This window comes from Cibotium barometz, chromosome 4, assembly GCF_041138505.1.
Source record: "Cibotium barometz isolate CiBa-2024 chromosome 4, ASM4113850v1, whole genome shotgun sequence".
NCBI lineage: Eukaryota > Viridiplantae > Streptophyta > Polypodiopsida > Cyatheales > Cibotiaceae > Cibotium > Cibotium barometz.
The window spans coordinates 21,591,764-21,609,082 of NC_141049.1; the positions used below are offsets into that span (position 1 = coordinate 21,591,764).

The 17,319-nt window shown below is 39.2% G+C and overlaps 1 protein-coding gene across 1 annotated transcript; it reads right to left on the bottom strand.

Annotated features, from left to right (window-relative positions):
* Positions 1 to 13,772: 13,772 nt before the first annotated feature.
* LOC147639031 (sesquiterpene synthase Agr3-like) lies at positions 13,773 to 14,810 on the bottom strand. Its single transcript, XM_086793305.1, has one exon. The coding sequence runs from the start codon at positions 14,808 to 14,810 to the stop codon at positions 13,773 to 13,775; it is 1,038 nt and encodes a 345-aa protein (XP_086649431.1).
* Positions 14,811 to 17,319: the final 2,509 nt, after the last annotated feature.

Consider the following 17,319-nt stretch of genomic DNA (forward strand, 5'->3'; position numbering starts at 1 on the left):
GCGGAAGCTGAGCTCATGATTACCAGGCACGCGAGCTACTGGCGGCGGATGCAGCAGCAGGGGGCACGGCGTCACAAGAGAGCTTGACGCTTGGCGCAGATGTCGACTCCATCTCTCTCTCTCTCTGTCTCACACACACACAGACACTCTAGTCTCCTGGAAGGTGGCGCACAATGTGTCGGGACGTAGAAACACACACACTCTAGTAACTATTCATTGGCTTCTGGATTCTCTGTTCCGACACCTCCTCAAATTTATAGGCGAGATACCACACTCCCGAGTCCCACAACGCCGACCAATTACGAGACGTGTGTTTAGTCGTGGAAAAGAGAAGACATCCACGACCACAAGAGACAAACCGGTCAGTTCAAAGTAGAGGGGAGAAAAAACAACGACTCTCACGCGATAAAAATCTGTGACTTTCACACCCAAGAAAATGAAAGGCCTTTCGTTTTCTTGCAGGTGAAAGCAAAGCCTTTCGTTTTCTTACAAGTGAAAGGCTTTCTTTTGTTGGTGTATATTCGTTTTTCTAGTCTTCTGGAAGGTGGCGCAGAATGTGTCGGGACTCGGAAGTGTAGAAACACACACACCTCCTCAAATTTATAGGCGAGATACCACACTCCCCAGTCCCACAACACCGACCAATTACGACACGTGTATTTAGTCGTGCATAGAGAAGACATCCACGACCACAAAAGACAAAGAGACAAACCGGTCACTTCAAAGTACGTTGAGGGAAGAAAAAACAAAGACTTTCACGCGATAAAAATTTGTGACTTTCACACGCAACAAAATGAAAGGTGAAAGCCTTTCATTTTCTTGCACGTGAAAGGCTTTTTATTGGTCGTGTATATTCGTTTTTACATTATAATTTGTAAGGTTTAAAAATCTTAGAATGTAAGGTAAAAAAACTAAAATTTTTGTTTTGAACATTACAATTTATAAGGTTAAAAACTATACCAAAAAATGACCGAAAAACGAGGGAAATTTTATTGATAGAACCAAGAAAATAGACATGCACCCAAAAAAAATATTTATATCGCTGAAAACCAAACATGAGGTAATTACATGTGAGTTTGAAAATCATGGCCATGGAGCATTATATGCTTCTTGGTGAAAACCAAGCATGAGGTAAATACATTCGAAATTGAAAATCAAGGACATGAAGCACTACACAAAACATGCTTTCTCTTCAGTGATCCCTACATACCTACATATTTCAGCAGAGAGTGGAACAAATTCGTCTCCATCTACTATGGCTTTCTTGAATTTAGAGACAAACCGGTCACTTCAAAGTACGTCGAGGGGAGAAAAAACAAAGACTTTCACAATATAAAAATATGTGCCTTTCACACCCAAGCAAATGAAAGGCCTTTCGTTTTCTTGCACGGAAGAAAGGCTTTTGTTTTCTTGCACGTGCAAGGCTTTTTTTTGTGTATATTCACTCGAATGTATTAATTAATTTTTTGGGTGGTGTATATTTATTTTTAAATTATTATTTGTAAGGTTTAAAAATCTTAGAATGTAAGGTTTAAATTATAATTTGTAAGGTTTAAAAATCTTAGAATGTAAGGTAAAAAAAATAAAATTTTTGTTTTGAACATTACAATTTGTAAGTTTAAACACTATATCAAAAAAAAGACCGGGAAACGAAGGAAATTTTAGCGATAGAACGAGGAAAATAGACATGCACCCCAAAAAAATATTTATATTGCTGAAAACCAAACATAAGGTAATTACATGTGAATTTGAAAATCAAGGCCATGGAGCACTATATGCTTTTTGGTGAAAACCAAGCATGAGGTAATTACATTCGAAATTGAAAATCAAGGACATGAAGCACTACACAAAACATGCTTCCTCTCTTCGATGATCCCTACATACCTACATATTTCAGGAGAGAGTGGAACAAATTCGTCTCCATCTACTATGGCTTTCTTGAATTTGTATGCCCTTTCCCAGAGTGATAAATAAGATGTGTTGTAATCATGAGGAGATGCCAGCTCTTTATCATCATCGATTGCTATAGGATTCGCTCGACTGCCTGGTGCACTATTGTATTTTTCTTGCATTTCTTACTCTCCTTTCAGAATCGTCATTTTCTTCCTCTACATTATCTGTTTCCTCTCTTGTATTTACAGGGTGGAAGTATCGTTTAGGACGAGTATCGAAGAGAAATATCTCTTCTATATCTATGCAATGTGTTAGGTGAGGGACTTTCATTACCTTCCGTACAGCAACAGACCTTTTTTTGCTCATGCCTGAGCCCATCTTTGGAATTATCCAAGACACGGTTGGGTAGTACTTTCTAATGCGAACCATTTTTAGCAGTGTACTTTGCAATGATGCACCCAATTTATTTGTAATGTAATTATCCATGTATATATATGCTCTTTCAAAAAGATTGACTGTGACAAATAGACTTTATTCTTTCAGTCCACCTGGCCATATAAAGCGTATAGTTGTCTTCCTCTTGTTATTTCTTCACCAACAGATATCTTATGTGAAAAGAACTTAAAGTGAGCCTTTTGCAAGTCTTTCATACAATAATCCACCATACCTTCAAAGGTGTGGATTTTTATCTGTTTAAGTCCTCTACATATTACCAATCCTCCATCGAGCTTAAACATATCCCAACCTAAATATCTTTTTATTATTTTCCCTATGCTTATGAGGGAGGGTGCCATTATACTGATAACCATCTGAAAATGCAAGTGGTTTAAGGTTCCACCTTTTTTAATTGCAAAAAGTCCTTTCAAACACTCCATCCTAACAAATTCCTCTAAAGGTTCCCAACATGATAATTTAATATCCCCATTCTCTATGACAACTTTGACTGATACTTCAAAAAGCCTAGTTTTCTTTTCTAGTGGGAAAGTGTATGGAAGGTTTTGATTCTGCATTTTTTTCATCCACCATTGGTTGTTTTCCTTTGTCATCATGTTCTGTTAATCCTTGAAAGAAAAAGACAAAATCAGATGTAGAGATATAGCATGCCCTATTTTGTCACTTGAATTTTGGTAGCCTATTGTGCCTTAAAAGGTAAGAGATGGTGTAATAGTTAATGATACTAGGCTTGCATAGAATCTTGTGGAGAAGAAGATGGTGTAATAGTTAATGATACTAGGCTTGCATAGAATCTTGCCACCACTGATCCTTTTGTGGAGAAGAAGTAGCTTGCTCGTATGTAATAGGGGGACATGGCATCAAATTTAATGTCATCATGAGTGTATGAGAAGCATGTTCATCTTCAGTACAAAGGTTAATGTAGATATCAATGTCACGGCTATTTTTGTCACAATCCAATGAAGAGGATGGGACAGAGACATGAACTTGAGAATCAATAATATGAGATTCATTGGTCAGAAAATGAAAAGATGTTAGAATGGTTTGTGAATCATCAAATGTGTCAATGGACCATTCACCACCCATAGTATGCTCATCAAAAATTGCATCACGACTTAAAGTGACCTTCTTATTAGAGATAGGATCATAAAACTCATAGCCTTTGGCATTATCAAGATACCCAATGAAAATGACCTTCTTACCACCAGGAGGATCAATCTTTGTTTGTGTCTCTTTAGGAACATGAATATAGGCAATGCAACCAAAGACACGTAAATGGGAGATAGAGTGGGTTGTACTTGTCCAACTTGCAATGGGAATATCACTAGAAGGAGCATTTGTAGGTAAATAACTTTGAGCATAAACTTCCATAAGAACTACCTTTGCCATAAACATCTTTGATAGACCGGCTTCAATAGAAGACACCTCATGGCATTGATTACTATCCAATTTTTACACTCAGCAACTCCATTTTGCTGAGGAGAGTAGGGGATAGTGAGTTCATGAAATGAATGCTATTAACATCACAAAATTCTTTAAAATCATTGGATATGTATTCTCCACCATTGTCACTTCATATATTTTTAATAGCCTAACCAGTTTGAAGTTCAATATATTCGTGGTATCGTTGAAATACATTGAGAACTTCTGATTTATGTCGTTAAAACAAAAATGTGTGCAAATCAATAAAAATCATCAATAAATGTAAGGAAATAGCAATTTGGAGTAGGATGGAGGGAATGGACCACAAATGTCAGTATAAATAAGCTCTAATAGATCTTGAGAGTGATGAGAAGTTGAAGATATAAAAGGTTTTCGGTGATGTTTGCCCAAAGCACAATGTTCACATACACCAAGAGTTGAGTGAGGCTTCAATTGAAGACCATGCACTAATTCAAAAAGATACAAATCATGAATTTTTGAGAATTCAGCATGGGCAAGTCGAGAATGCCAGAGTTTGCTATCATGATTGCTTGGTGAAGTTACAACATTAGCTACATCATCTGTTAATAAAATCTCAAATAGATTACCTCGACGAGACGCACTTGCTATCGTATGTCCATCCTTCTCAAGTCAACATTGAGTATGGTCAAAACCAATAAATAAACCAAGATCCCAAAAAACGAGAAACTAATAAAAGATTGTGTTGTGAAGATTAGAAACACCTCGCAAAACTCAAGTAAAGGAGTGTGTTCCCAAGTAAAGATCACTGAAAGGTCACCAATACCCATAACCATGTAGTATCATTAGCTAGATAAACCATCTTCTTGATTGGTAAAGTATGATATTTATGAAGCCATTGAGCTTGATATGTCATGTAGTGGAACCAGAATCAACTGTAAATGTAGCACCATCACAAACAAGAAGCACTTTAATCTGATGAAATATGGTGGTTAACACAATTCACCTTCTCGTGATCAATATCATAAGCTTGATTACGTTCATCATCATACTTTTTCTTTAGACATTGAGAAGTGGTATGATTTGTTCAACCACAATATGTACATCACATAGGTAGACTTGTGGTTGGTCTCTTACTCGAGTAAGAGATCTCATGTTCTTCATATCATGTAATCTGCCAAAACAATCAGATTCGTAATGTTCCTTTTTGTGACAATAATTGCAATACCTGTTAGAAACATATTGTCGATTAGAGCATCCTCCACTAGAAAAGTGATTCACACCATGAGGAAAGGTGAAAAGGGGCACTTTTTGGAGGTAAGAAGAGTAGCCTCACAAGAATCTCAATGACGTGTAAGAAGAGCATCTACAGAGGGCTCTATATGTCATTCATGATGCTGTGAATATTTAATAAGAGATATGCAAGGAAAATCAATACCATCTTTGTTACAAAGAATCGTGATAATATTATCATATTTTTTATCTTTGATAGTGTGAAGGAGCTCGGCAACAAGTTGAGGTTGTGCAATAGGAGCACTAGTACTAGCAAGTTGATTAATAATTTCTTTGAATGATTCAATATGGGGGTAGAAACTTTGTAATCCAACTCGTCCATCATATTACGCAAGTGAAGAGTTTTGGTGATAGATTTCTTCTTAGAAGTAGAAATATATTTCCAAATATTGTTAGAAGTGGGAAGATTAAATACATCCAACATAAGAGAATCATGAAGAGTAGACAAAATATACCACAGCCTTATCTTTCTTTGTTGACTCAGATGAAAATATTTGCCAGTAATAAGTGAACTAACAACGTCAATAGGTCGATGAGGACATGGAGAATAACCATATACATTGTTAGAAAGATCATCACCTTCACGAATCAAAGTCATCTTTGCCTCCCAGCTAGGAAAACCATGGCCTTGAAAAATAGGAATAGAGCAATGACCACAAGAATAACCATTAATAATAGCAATATTCACCCATGGAGAGAGTGCCATGAAGATAAAAAATGTGTGAATAATAAAAGGTATGTTTGAGAGCAATTGCCTTGATAATAAAAAATGAACATCACCAAAATAGCAATGTTAATACTTTTTGAGACGTAAAGAATATTTGACGAGAAATTATAGAAAAGATCAAAATTCACCATTTACCTTACAATTTGCTTGATTCTTTGTTCACGGTAGAGGCCCCCAACCAATCAATTGGTTAAGTATGTTGATGGAGCCACCAATGGAGATTGGAGAAAGAGGGAAGCTCCAATTTCTTCAATTTGGAGAGAATTTTAGAGAATAGTAGAAATTAGCATTATTTCAGCATAACTCTAATATAGTAAAATTCTTCTATTTTTTTCAAAGGACGCATGTTCTATTTATAGGAGAGGAAAGCTCTAACCAAAGCTAACTGAATTCTAGAATTTTTCAAATTCAGTTTGGTTGAATTTGGACTAGATTTGGATCTAGTTTGGTTCCTTTTTGATTCGATTTGGTTCCATTTTGATTTGGTTTGATTCAAGAGAGAGGAGAGATAAAAATATCACATTAATTTTGAGTTTAAAACTCATTCAAGCATGTGAAATATGCACCTCCTTTAATGGACTCCCCTTCCTTACATATGTGTCAAAATGGAATTATTATACCTAAAATATCTCATATTTTTAATATTGCTCATAGTTTTTTACTAATAAGCCTTGTACATTTTCAACTCTTCATCTTATGTGAGCATTTACTCATTTTTGGATACCCAAAATATCTCATATTTTTTATATTACTCATAGTTTCTTACTAATAAACCTTGTACATAGTCAACTCTTCACCTTATGTGAGCATTTACTCATTTTTGGGTATCTTCTTTTACAAATTGGATTTATCTCCTCCCTACACATGGATTGATGCTATTGGTCCAAAGGAACCTTAATTGAACCATAATCTAAATTTTTTGAAAATCTAGACTCTTAGGCTAAGGTCCTTTACACCCATTTCCAATTAATTCCAATTGCACATTGAAAAATTCTTTCTAAATTTCTGTTTCAGGGGAATTCATTTTAATAAGATGAGATATTTTTCTATCCAAAAATATTCAAAATCTGAATATTCTCTCTCTAGAATATTTTCTCTCTCTATGCCAAAACAGGCAGAGACAAGATCTCTTATATTTCTGAAGAGGGAATTGATTACAGGAGAATATGCTGGACATTTTGAGAGGCTGAGGAGGAATCTTACAAAGGCAAAGATGAGGGTCCATCTTCATTTTTCAAGAACACTTACCATGTATATTCTAATATCGCCAGTAGGCTACCTAATCCTTATCCTAGCGCACCACCTACTACCTCTTCCCAAGCTAAATGTATCTACTCTTCCTTCTCTCCACCAAAATTAGATTTTTCCACTAACACTCTCGCACCCGAGAAGGTATTGGCACCTATCCCATCTCCACCACGACAACCTGAAGAGGTACGTAATCTGCCTCCACTTGATAATGTTGTGCCTTATACTGAACAAAATGTTTTGGATTCCTTGAAAGCTGCCGAATATGAGGAGTTTATCCAACAAGGCAATCCACTATTACATCTGACACTCATGTTCAAAGTGCTGATGCAGATTAGTCCTTTCGATTGCACCCGCCAGATTCTACCAGAACTTTATTCGGTAGTCACACCCACAACACAACACTATGTGCTATATCCTCTTCGTGCCACACCTCTAGAATTAGAAGAACTACTTCCGTTAGGGCGGCAGGGGAAGGAACTTTGTAGGCCAATGTTGCAAAACACACAAAGCTAGCAAACCCTCATCTCTTTGACTTGCTGGAAATTCACGTAGTCACATTCATGATCAGCTATTGTTACAGAAAATGAAGGAAGCGACATCTTGTGCGCCAGAAGTGGATACACCACCATTCACACAAATAAAGAAGCACCACAATTGCGAGATTTTGGAGTCCAACCTACATGGAGACAATAATTTTTACAGTGCCTGAATACAGCAGAGTTTACATGAGTGCACAGCCAACAATGTGCTTGGATCGACTATACATGCCTATCAAGAGAAGGTGGACACCGCTGGAGCTCAAGGATGCCAAAAACAGGGATTCTCATGTCTATTACAACTTTCCTATATTCTCAATCCAACAACATTTGAGATGATTTAAGAACAAAGACAGCAACTACTGGCCTCGATCAAGGCTTGGCACAAAATACATAACCTTGCAATTGTGGCCAGTGTTAGGTTCATGAAGTTATTGGCACAGCATCTATAGTTCGACATGAACAAAGGGTCTTCAAACAGAGGGATGTTGTATTACCATCGCTTTTAAGATGTTTTCTAGCTTATATGCATCTGACATTTGAAGACATGATCGACACCGGCTTCGGGAAGTTCCACTTGGCATTCCATCGAACACTCCGAAAACTCCAGTCCAGACCCAACTTCTACCGACATGAATTTGGTGACCAGGTCTTCCGACCTCGGTAATAAGTTTTCTGAGGACAAAACCTACATCAGGAAGGGAAAAATGTTAATCCCATTCGGATTAACAACATGATCCTCAATTGAGGACATTAATAAGTGTCATGTAAAGGAACTATAAGGTTGTACATTATGAGATATTGGCCACTCAAGGCCTAGTTAGTAAGTTTTGGGCACCCAAGTGCGAATAAGGGCCAATTGTATATAATGCATTTTCTCATAATGAAAAGGACACAATCCCCTTTGTGCAATTGAGAGCTCTCTCCTTGTGCTTGTGAGAGAGTGAGGAGTGAGAGCATTCTAGCATTGTGCATCTTTCATTCTTCTGTCTTTATGCTTGTATGAGAGAGTGAGAGAGAGTGTGATTGGTCTATGTGATGGTGTGAGTGACTCCACGGTGACAGAGTTGCGGTGGAGCTTGGAGTTTGAAGCTTTACAAAGCGAGCTTGGACGCCTCAAGGGTCTCGAGATGATGCAAGCATTGGTAAGCACCCCCCACGACGGTTGTGTTTTATTGCTTATCCATTAGATGAATGTGTAGAGTTCTCTCTTGGAGGTGAGGCAACCCATAACACATCCACATACTTTTGGGCAGCTTTTCTCCTAATAGTGGAAAGTTTTGCTCCACATATTGTATTAGCTATTTGTCCCCTTGTTTAAGTCCACTTCCCATGTCAACTAATGTGATTCTATGTGCAAAATACTTATCCAGCAGTTCCCAAAATGATTGTGCCACGTCTAAGGAGTGGAATACAAGTTCAAGGCACAATCAATGGCTCCTTATTTTTTTTAATTTTTGTGAATTTTTGAAAAGAAGAAAAACAAAACACCAACCTTCTCATTCACGTTGATGATTCCAGTGATGCAAATATCAAAATAAACTAGAAAAAACAGTGACGCTCTATTGTAAGACCACTCCACCACACACATATACAACAAATACAACCAATTTCTCACGATTTTTTACTTTCACACAAATCTTATCCATTCATTTCCTACACAATGCACTACCAAAATCAAAGACAATCATGAATCTTATGCAAGGGATCTGAAACTCCAAGAGGAAGAAAGAACCAAAGGTGTTTCCCCCACAGTGGTGCCAAAAATGTTGTGGGCTCTACCACATCTCCAAGAGGGAACTCAATGCATTCACCTAAAGGAAGAGCAATAGAACACAACTATCATAGGGCACTTACCAATGCTTCAAACTTGAGTCCCTTGAGGCCTCCAAGCTCACTTGTTAATCTCCAAACCTCCAAGATCCACCTCCAAGCTATCACCATAGAGTCGCTCACACCGTCACCACATAAGGCAATTACTCTCTCTCACTCTCCCACACAAGCATGAATCATACAAGAATAGAAGAGGCACAAATTATAGAATGCTCTCTCTCAATCTTTCTCTCAAGACACAAAGAAGAGCTCTCAATAGCACAAAGAGGGATTGTGTCTTTTCATTATGAGAACATGCCTTATATACATTTGGCCCTTATTCACACTTGGGCACCCAAATCTTACTTAACTAAGACCTTGGGTGGCCAATATCTCATAATGTACAACTTTTATAGTTCCTTTTCAAGACGCTAATTTTCTCAATTGGAGGAGCATACTTGTTAATCCAAAATGGGATTAACATCTATATTAGAAAAAAAAGAGATGGGGCAAACTAGGGAGTCCTGTGCAGACTCCTCAGTCTGCCCCAACATTTTAATATGCAGTACTTTCGTTGCTCAAAAGTGAAATGTCACAGTTCAACAACGAAATAGCACTACTAGTTTCATTGCTAAGCAACGAACCCGTTTCAGTGAAAATAGCAGCGATATATATAGGCCCAACATCTTCGTACCCTTCTAGTTATAAAAGCACTGCTATTTTTGCTACCAAAATCCTCATTCTATTGTAGTGGCTTTTGTTTTATCTTGGTGATTCATGTATCAGCAAGAAGTAGCCAACAATGTCCACTTTGAGATGTGAAGCTAAGTATAGGGCCTTAATATAAGATAACTTTTACAATGATTATGAATTGTGTATGAAAAAAATTTCTTTTGCATATCTTTATGTGTTAGACAGTACTCTCCCAGCTCTATCTACATTGACAGAGCTATAGTGCATTAGTCGTCATTGTTGTACACTATGTCATCCATCTTTTTTAGGTGAGTTGGAGACTGATAGAGGACAACAAAATTAAGAAGGGCTGTGAGCAGTTGTGAATAGAGGCTCACGGAAGATTTAGATCTTCACGGAAGACTTGGTGGTGGCTCTTCAATGAATACAAGAAGGAGAGAAGTACTCTCACGACCAGGTTTTCTCGACTCTTTCTCTTTCAATCAATTTTCCAAGGTTTTAATTATGCTTAATTATCTTTTTGCTCTTTTTCTCTCACCTCATGAGAGTTCATCATCACTAAGGTCCCTAAACACAAACCAAATTCTTTCTTACTTCTTCTTGTGGGAGACATGCACATGTGATGGGAAAGAACCTTCTTTAAAAAAACCCTTAAATTCATGAATAACCACATAGGTTTGTGATTTGCAGTGGAGTTGTTGCTTAAGTACTCTGTGGGGTGTGGTAAACAATTGTTGTGTGGTAGCTTATGAGTATTTAAGGAAATCTAGTGTTGCAGATTTGTTTAAAAATGTTGAGTGTGGGAGCACATGAGACTCACCCACTCACTCATAGGATCTGTGGGAGATGTGGTTGAGTTGAAAATTATGTGATGCACCACACAACCATCAAAAATTTCAAGTCACTAGTTGGTGAGGAATCAATTATAAACCTCCTACCAAAATTAGGTGTGGGAGTAGATGAGACTCACCCACCCGCTGGCAGGGAGTTTTAATTGATTAGAGTGGTATGTGGGCAAGTTATTGTTGCACATATGTGTTAGTTTCTTGTAGTGGCACTTTGTCTTATTGCAGAAGTGAAAGAATCTTATGTAGTGTCATGTTTGTGCATTCCAGTTCCCTTTATAAAAGCCACACTATAAATGCAGCTACCCCCTCTTTCTGTTATAGTGAATTTCCTCATTTACTTCAGAATAACAAAAGAAATAGACCCTGATAGTGGATCTCTCAGGGTCCTACCTAGCTTGATGGGACTATTTAGAATGTAGAATGTATTTACCTTTTGGCCGAATTGTGAGTTCTTTGTACTTTGACTTCCGGTTTTGTGTGAGCTTCATATCTCCTGGCCTCCTCAGTGTGGCTCTTGGGGTGTGACCCTCACAAGCATGAGGCTCGTGGCATGAACCGTCACAATAAGTGTGAGCCTTAGGGGCATGAACCCTCACAAGCATGAGCCTCATGAGCATGAACCTTCACAAGCGTGAGCCTCACGTGCATGAACTCTCACAGGCATGAACACTCAAAAGAGTGAGCCCCACAGGCATGATCCTTCACAAGCATAAGCATCACGAGCATAAACCCTCACAAAAGTGAGTCTCACGGGCGTGAACCCTCATAAGCATGAGACTCAAACACATGAACCTTCAAAAGCATGAGCCTCATAGGTGTGAACCTTCACATGCATGAGCCTCACGAGCATGAACCCTCACAAAAGTGAGCCTCACAAGCGTGTGTGTGAGGAGTTGTGTCATTTATAAGGCCTTGTATGATGAATCCACACTATGGTTTTTTGTAGATACTTACATCCTCAACGTGTTGAATCATCCAATCATGAGGTTATTTATCAATCTTTGAATCCTCAAAGCATCCGTGCTTCTTACTACTTGTATTCATCCAATCATGAGATGCTTTGTCAATCTTTGCATCCTCACAGGATCCATGTTTCTTATTACGCCTAGTCATGCAATCATACAATCAAGTGTTTTGTTAATCTTTGCATCCTAAAGGCATCTGGGCATCTGTGCTTCTTTTTACTTACAATCATCTAGTGAGGCAGTACAATCATGCATATATTATGTGGGCGTAACTTGTAGGTCTTTGCTACCAAGATGGCCTCCATCGTATATTGTTAACTAGAAAGAACCCTTGTTACTACAAAGAGCCTCTCTCTCTCTCTCTCTCTCTCTCTCTCTCTCTCTCTCTCATCTTCCCCTCACTCTCTCTCATCTTACCCTCATTTCTGTCTTTAGATTTAAAGGCTTGAATGTACACTTGAAAGTACTCTTCTATGAATTACTTTTTTAAGTAGTTCTCGTAGGTACTAGTTATGTACTAACAACAAAGTTCATTAAGGAACTTGTGTATTAATTAGATCATAAGCTCTTAAGAGCATGAAAATCGAGCACATGAGCTGTAGAACTATCTTTCACTTGATTAGAAATAATTTGCAGCCAATTTTATATGGTTTTATGAATCCATAAGGCTCATTTGTGCACGCATGGTTTTGTGTGGATGTTGGCATGAAGGAAGGGATGGGTGTTGTATAGTTATGGGAACAAGATGACATGAAACAAGGATCAAACCAGTGCTAGTGGGATGGCCATTCCTCTATAATGTTGAGAATGATATTAGCAGCTTATGTTATATTAGATCGCACGAAGTTATAACAACTCCATCCCTAAGTGGCATTAATGCCTACTTCTTTCATCCCTTCTTGCGATTTTCAATCAACACTGGAGTACATTCTCTCACATTGAACCAACATTTTCAAGCAGTACACCCTCTCACAATTAACCAACATCCATATAATTATATAGCAATACACCCTCTCATAATTAACATCATCTTCAACCAATTGTAATAATGATTGATGCGCACAACGTGAGACAATGTAATCTTATACATGAAGATTCAAGTATAAGCATGGGAGACAAGCATGAAGATTGTGGTGTTGCCCATAACGTGTTGCAAAACGAGCTTAGTAAGTTTTAGCATAATTACTAGCATGAGCTTATAGATTATGATTATAGATTTAATTATATCATAATGGCCTTTATCATTTCAAGAGTACCCTTTTGTAGCCTTGATTAATTCTCAACCAATTCAAGTGATCATCTACAATTAAGAACATTACAAAATGGGAGCTAGTTGCACGACTCAAATTAAGCGCATGAGACTTAAGGCCTAGCTCTAAAATATAAGAAAAAGCTCAATCGAGCACAATATAATGCATTATATAGAAGGGAACGGAATGTCATCTCCCACCCACACTTTTTTAAGCTTACTCTACACACAAGAAAAATATCATGACTCCAAACAATTGTACCTAAACATATAATGACTTGAGCAAAGCGAGTTGCAACATATGTTCATCGAAGCTAATGAATCTAGAGTGTTCCTAATTGCACCAACGTAGTTTGGGATCGCTTCCTTATTTGGATGATGAGATGTAGACATGGGACATGACAATCATGCAAGACGCAATGTAAAGTCCCCCCGTACTTTTTACTTTTAAAAAAGGAAGACGTATTAAAACTTTTCACTTGAAACCAGAACCCTAATTTTATCCAATAAAGTATTGGACTATTCATAGTAATTGGTTATGTACTGATATAGTGCAATGACGTAACTAGATGTGGCGGTAGCACATTGATATGTGGTAACAGAAGACAATAGGTATGGGTAGCGATATTCGGTGATATTATAGCAGTGATATTAGGTGGCTGGGTCGACGACGAAACCTTCACGGGTGTAAGACTGGCGGTAGCGGGCCGTCTCAAGAGACCAGGCGAGGGTTCCGGAAATGCAAGAGGACAGGGCGTCTAGGTAGGTGCGCACACAGTGTTGCTGGAGGGCGGGAGCGGGGCTGTTCTGAATGATAGCGAAGAGATCAACACAACGGGCATCCAGGTCCTCTGTCATTTGGACGACGCGGTCGACAGCCTCCTGGAAGGTGGCGCACGCTGTGTCGGCAGTGTTGTACACGATGGAGGGGAGATTGAAGTAGTCGCCCACCGCTATCTCGACGCGACATGAGAGAAGGTCGTTGCAAAGGCACATGTAGTCCATGGCAGCGTTGCGGAGCTGCCCAATAAGAGGGTGGGCGTAGGTGGCCTCATCGAGCTCGATTTCGAGCGCATATTCCACGAGGGTGAACGCAGGGAGGATAAAGGAGGCCTGGCGGCGGATGTCCATGTAGGCGTCCACGTCCGGAAGGCGTTGCACGCTGCGGAAGGCTGCCTGCGCCGTGACGCCGTTGAAATAGTCGGCCATGGTGGCGGTGAATCGGGCACGGAGGCCAGCCGGCATGTCCTTGCACGCCTCCGCCCACACCTTGGCCAGTGCCTCGAGCCCGGCTCTATTTTTGCTCATGGCCTTGCAAGCCGCCAATGGGGAAAGGTCGAACCGTTGCTTATCCTCTTCATGATTATCACCCTTGCGCAGGATCGCCAACACGAGGTCCGCTCGCTGTGCGCTGGCGGCGTAGTCGGAGCCCAGGGCATCGGGGTGGTCGTCGTCCGTGTCGGAGATAAAGAGCCAGGAGATAATCTTGCTGACCTGGATGAGGCGTGTTAGCCTGCCCTTGGGTATGGTTCGACAGAGCAAACGGGGCAGCACGCAATCCACCACGAACTGGCGGGCGGCGGCGGAGGGCGGCAGCGCCACGCCAAGGACCCACCCCTCGCACTGCTCCCTCACCACCTCGTATTCTGGGTGCAACAGTGAGGGGAACGAGCAGCGCAGAGACGGCATGCGGAAGCTGAGCTCATGATTACCAGGCACGCGAGCTACTGGCGGCGGATGCAGCAGCAGGGGGCACGGCGTCACAAGAGAGCTTGATGCTTGGCGCAGATGTCGACTCCATCTCTCTCTCTCTCTGTCTCACACACACACACAGACACTCTAGTCTCCTGGAAGGTGGCGCACAATGTGTCGGGACGTAGAAACACACACACTCTAGTAACTATTCATTGGCTTCTGGATTCTCTGTTCCGACACCTCCTCAAATTTATAGGCGAGATACCACACTCCCGAGTCCCACAACGCCGACCAATTACGAGACGTGTGTTTAGTCGTGGAAAAGAGAAGACATCCACGACCACAAGAGACAAACCGGTCAGTTCAAAGTAGAGGGGAGAAAAAACAAAGACTCTCACGCGATAAAAATCTGTGACTTTCACACCCAAGAAAATGAAAGGCCTTTCGTTTTCTTGCAGGTGAAAGCAAAGCCTTTCGTTTTCTTACAAGTGAAAGGCTTTCTTTTGTTGGTGTATATTCGTTTTTCTAGTCTTCTGGAAGGTGGCGCACAATGTGTCGGGACTCGGAAGTGTAGAAACACACACACCTCCTCAAATTTATAGGCGAGATACCACACTCCCCAGTCCCACAACACCGACCAATTACGACACGTGTATTTAGTCGTGCATAGAGAAGACATCCACGACCACAAAAGACAAAGAGACAAACCGGTCACTTCAAAGTACGTTGAGGGAAGAAAAAACAAAGACTTTCACGCGATAAAAATTTGTGACTTTCACACGCAACAAAATGAAAGGTGAAAGCCTTTCATTTTCTTGCACGTGAAAGGCTTTTTATTGGTCGTGTATATTCGTTTTTACATTATAATTTGTAAGGTTTAAAAATCTTAGAATGTAAGGTAAAAAAACTAAAATTTTTGTTTTGAACATTACAATTTATAAGGTTAAAAACTATACCAAAAAAATGACCGAAAAACGAAGGAAATTTTATTGATAGAACCAAGAAAATAGACATGCACCCAAAAAAAATATTTATATTGCTGAAAACCAAACATGAGGTAATTACATGTGAATTTGAAAATCATGGCCATGGAGCATTATATGCTTCTTGGTGAAAACCAAGCATGAGGTAAATACATTCGAAATTGAAAATCAAGGACATGAAGCACTACACAAAACATGCTTTCTCTTCAGTGATCCCTACATACCTACATATTTCAGCAGAGAGTGGAACAAATTCGTCTCCATCTACTATGGCTTTCTTGAATTAAGAGACAAACCGGTCACTTCAAAGTACGTCGAGGGGAGAAAAAACAAAGACTTTCACAATATAAAAATATGTGACTTTCACACCCAAGCAAATGAAAGGCCTTTCGTTGTCTTGCGCGAAAGAAAGGCTTTTGTTTTCTTGCACGTGCAAGGCTTTTTTTTGGTGTATATTCACTCGAATGTATTAATTAATTTTTTGGGTGGTGTATATTTATTTTTAAATTATTATTTCTAAGGTTTAAAAATCTTAGAATGTAAGGTTTAAATTATAATTTGTAAGGTTTAAAAATCTTAGAATGTAAGGTAAAAAAATTAAAATTTTTGTTTTGAACATTACAATTTGTAAGTTTAAACACTATATCAAAAAAAAGACCGGGAAACGAAGGAAATTTTAGCGATAGAACGAGGAAAATAGACATGCACCCCAAAAAAATATTTATATTGCTGAAAACCAAACATAAGGTAATTACATGTGAATTTGAAAATCAAGGCCATGGAGCACTATATGCTTTTTGGTGAAAACCAAGCATGAGGTAATTACATTCGAAATTGAAAATGAAGGACATGAAGCACTACACAAAACATGCTTCCTCTCTTCGATGATCCCTACATACCTACATATTTCAGGAGAGAGTGGAACAAATTCGTCTCCATCTACTATGGCTTTCTTGAATTTGTATGCCCTTTCCCAGAGTGATAAATAAGATGTGCTGTAATCATGAGGAGATGCCAGCTCTTTATCATCATCGATTGCTATAGGATTCGCTCGACTGCCTGGTGCACTATTGTATTTTTCTTGCATTTCTTACTCTCCTTTCAGAATCGTCATTTTCTTCCTCTACATTATCTGTTTCCTCTCTTGTATTTACAGGGTGGAAGTATCTTTTAGGACGAGTATCGAAGAGAAATATCTCTTCTATATCTATGCAATGTGTTAGGTGAGGGACTTTCATTACCTTCCGTACAGCAACAGACCTTTTTTTGCTCATGCCTGAGCCCATCTTTGGAATTATCCAAGACACGGTTGGGTAGTACTTTCCAATGTGAACCATTTTTAGCAGTGTACTTTGCAATGATGCACCCAATTTATTTGTAATGTAATTATCCATGTATATATATGCTCTTTCAAAAAGATTGACTGTGACAAATAGACTTTATTCTTTCAGTCCACCTGGCCATATAAAGCGTATAGTTGTCTTCCTCTTGTTATTTCTTCACCAACAGATATCTTATGT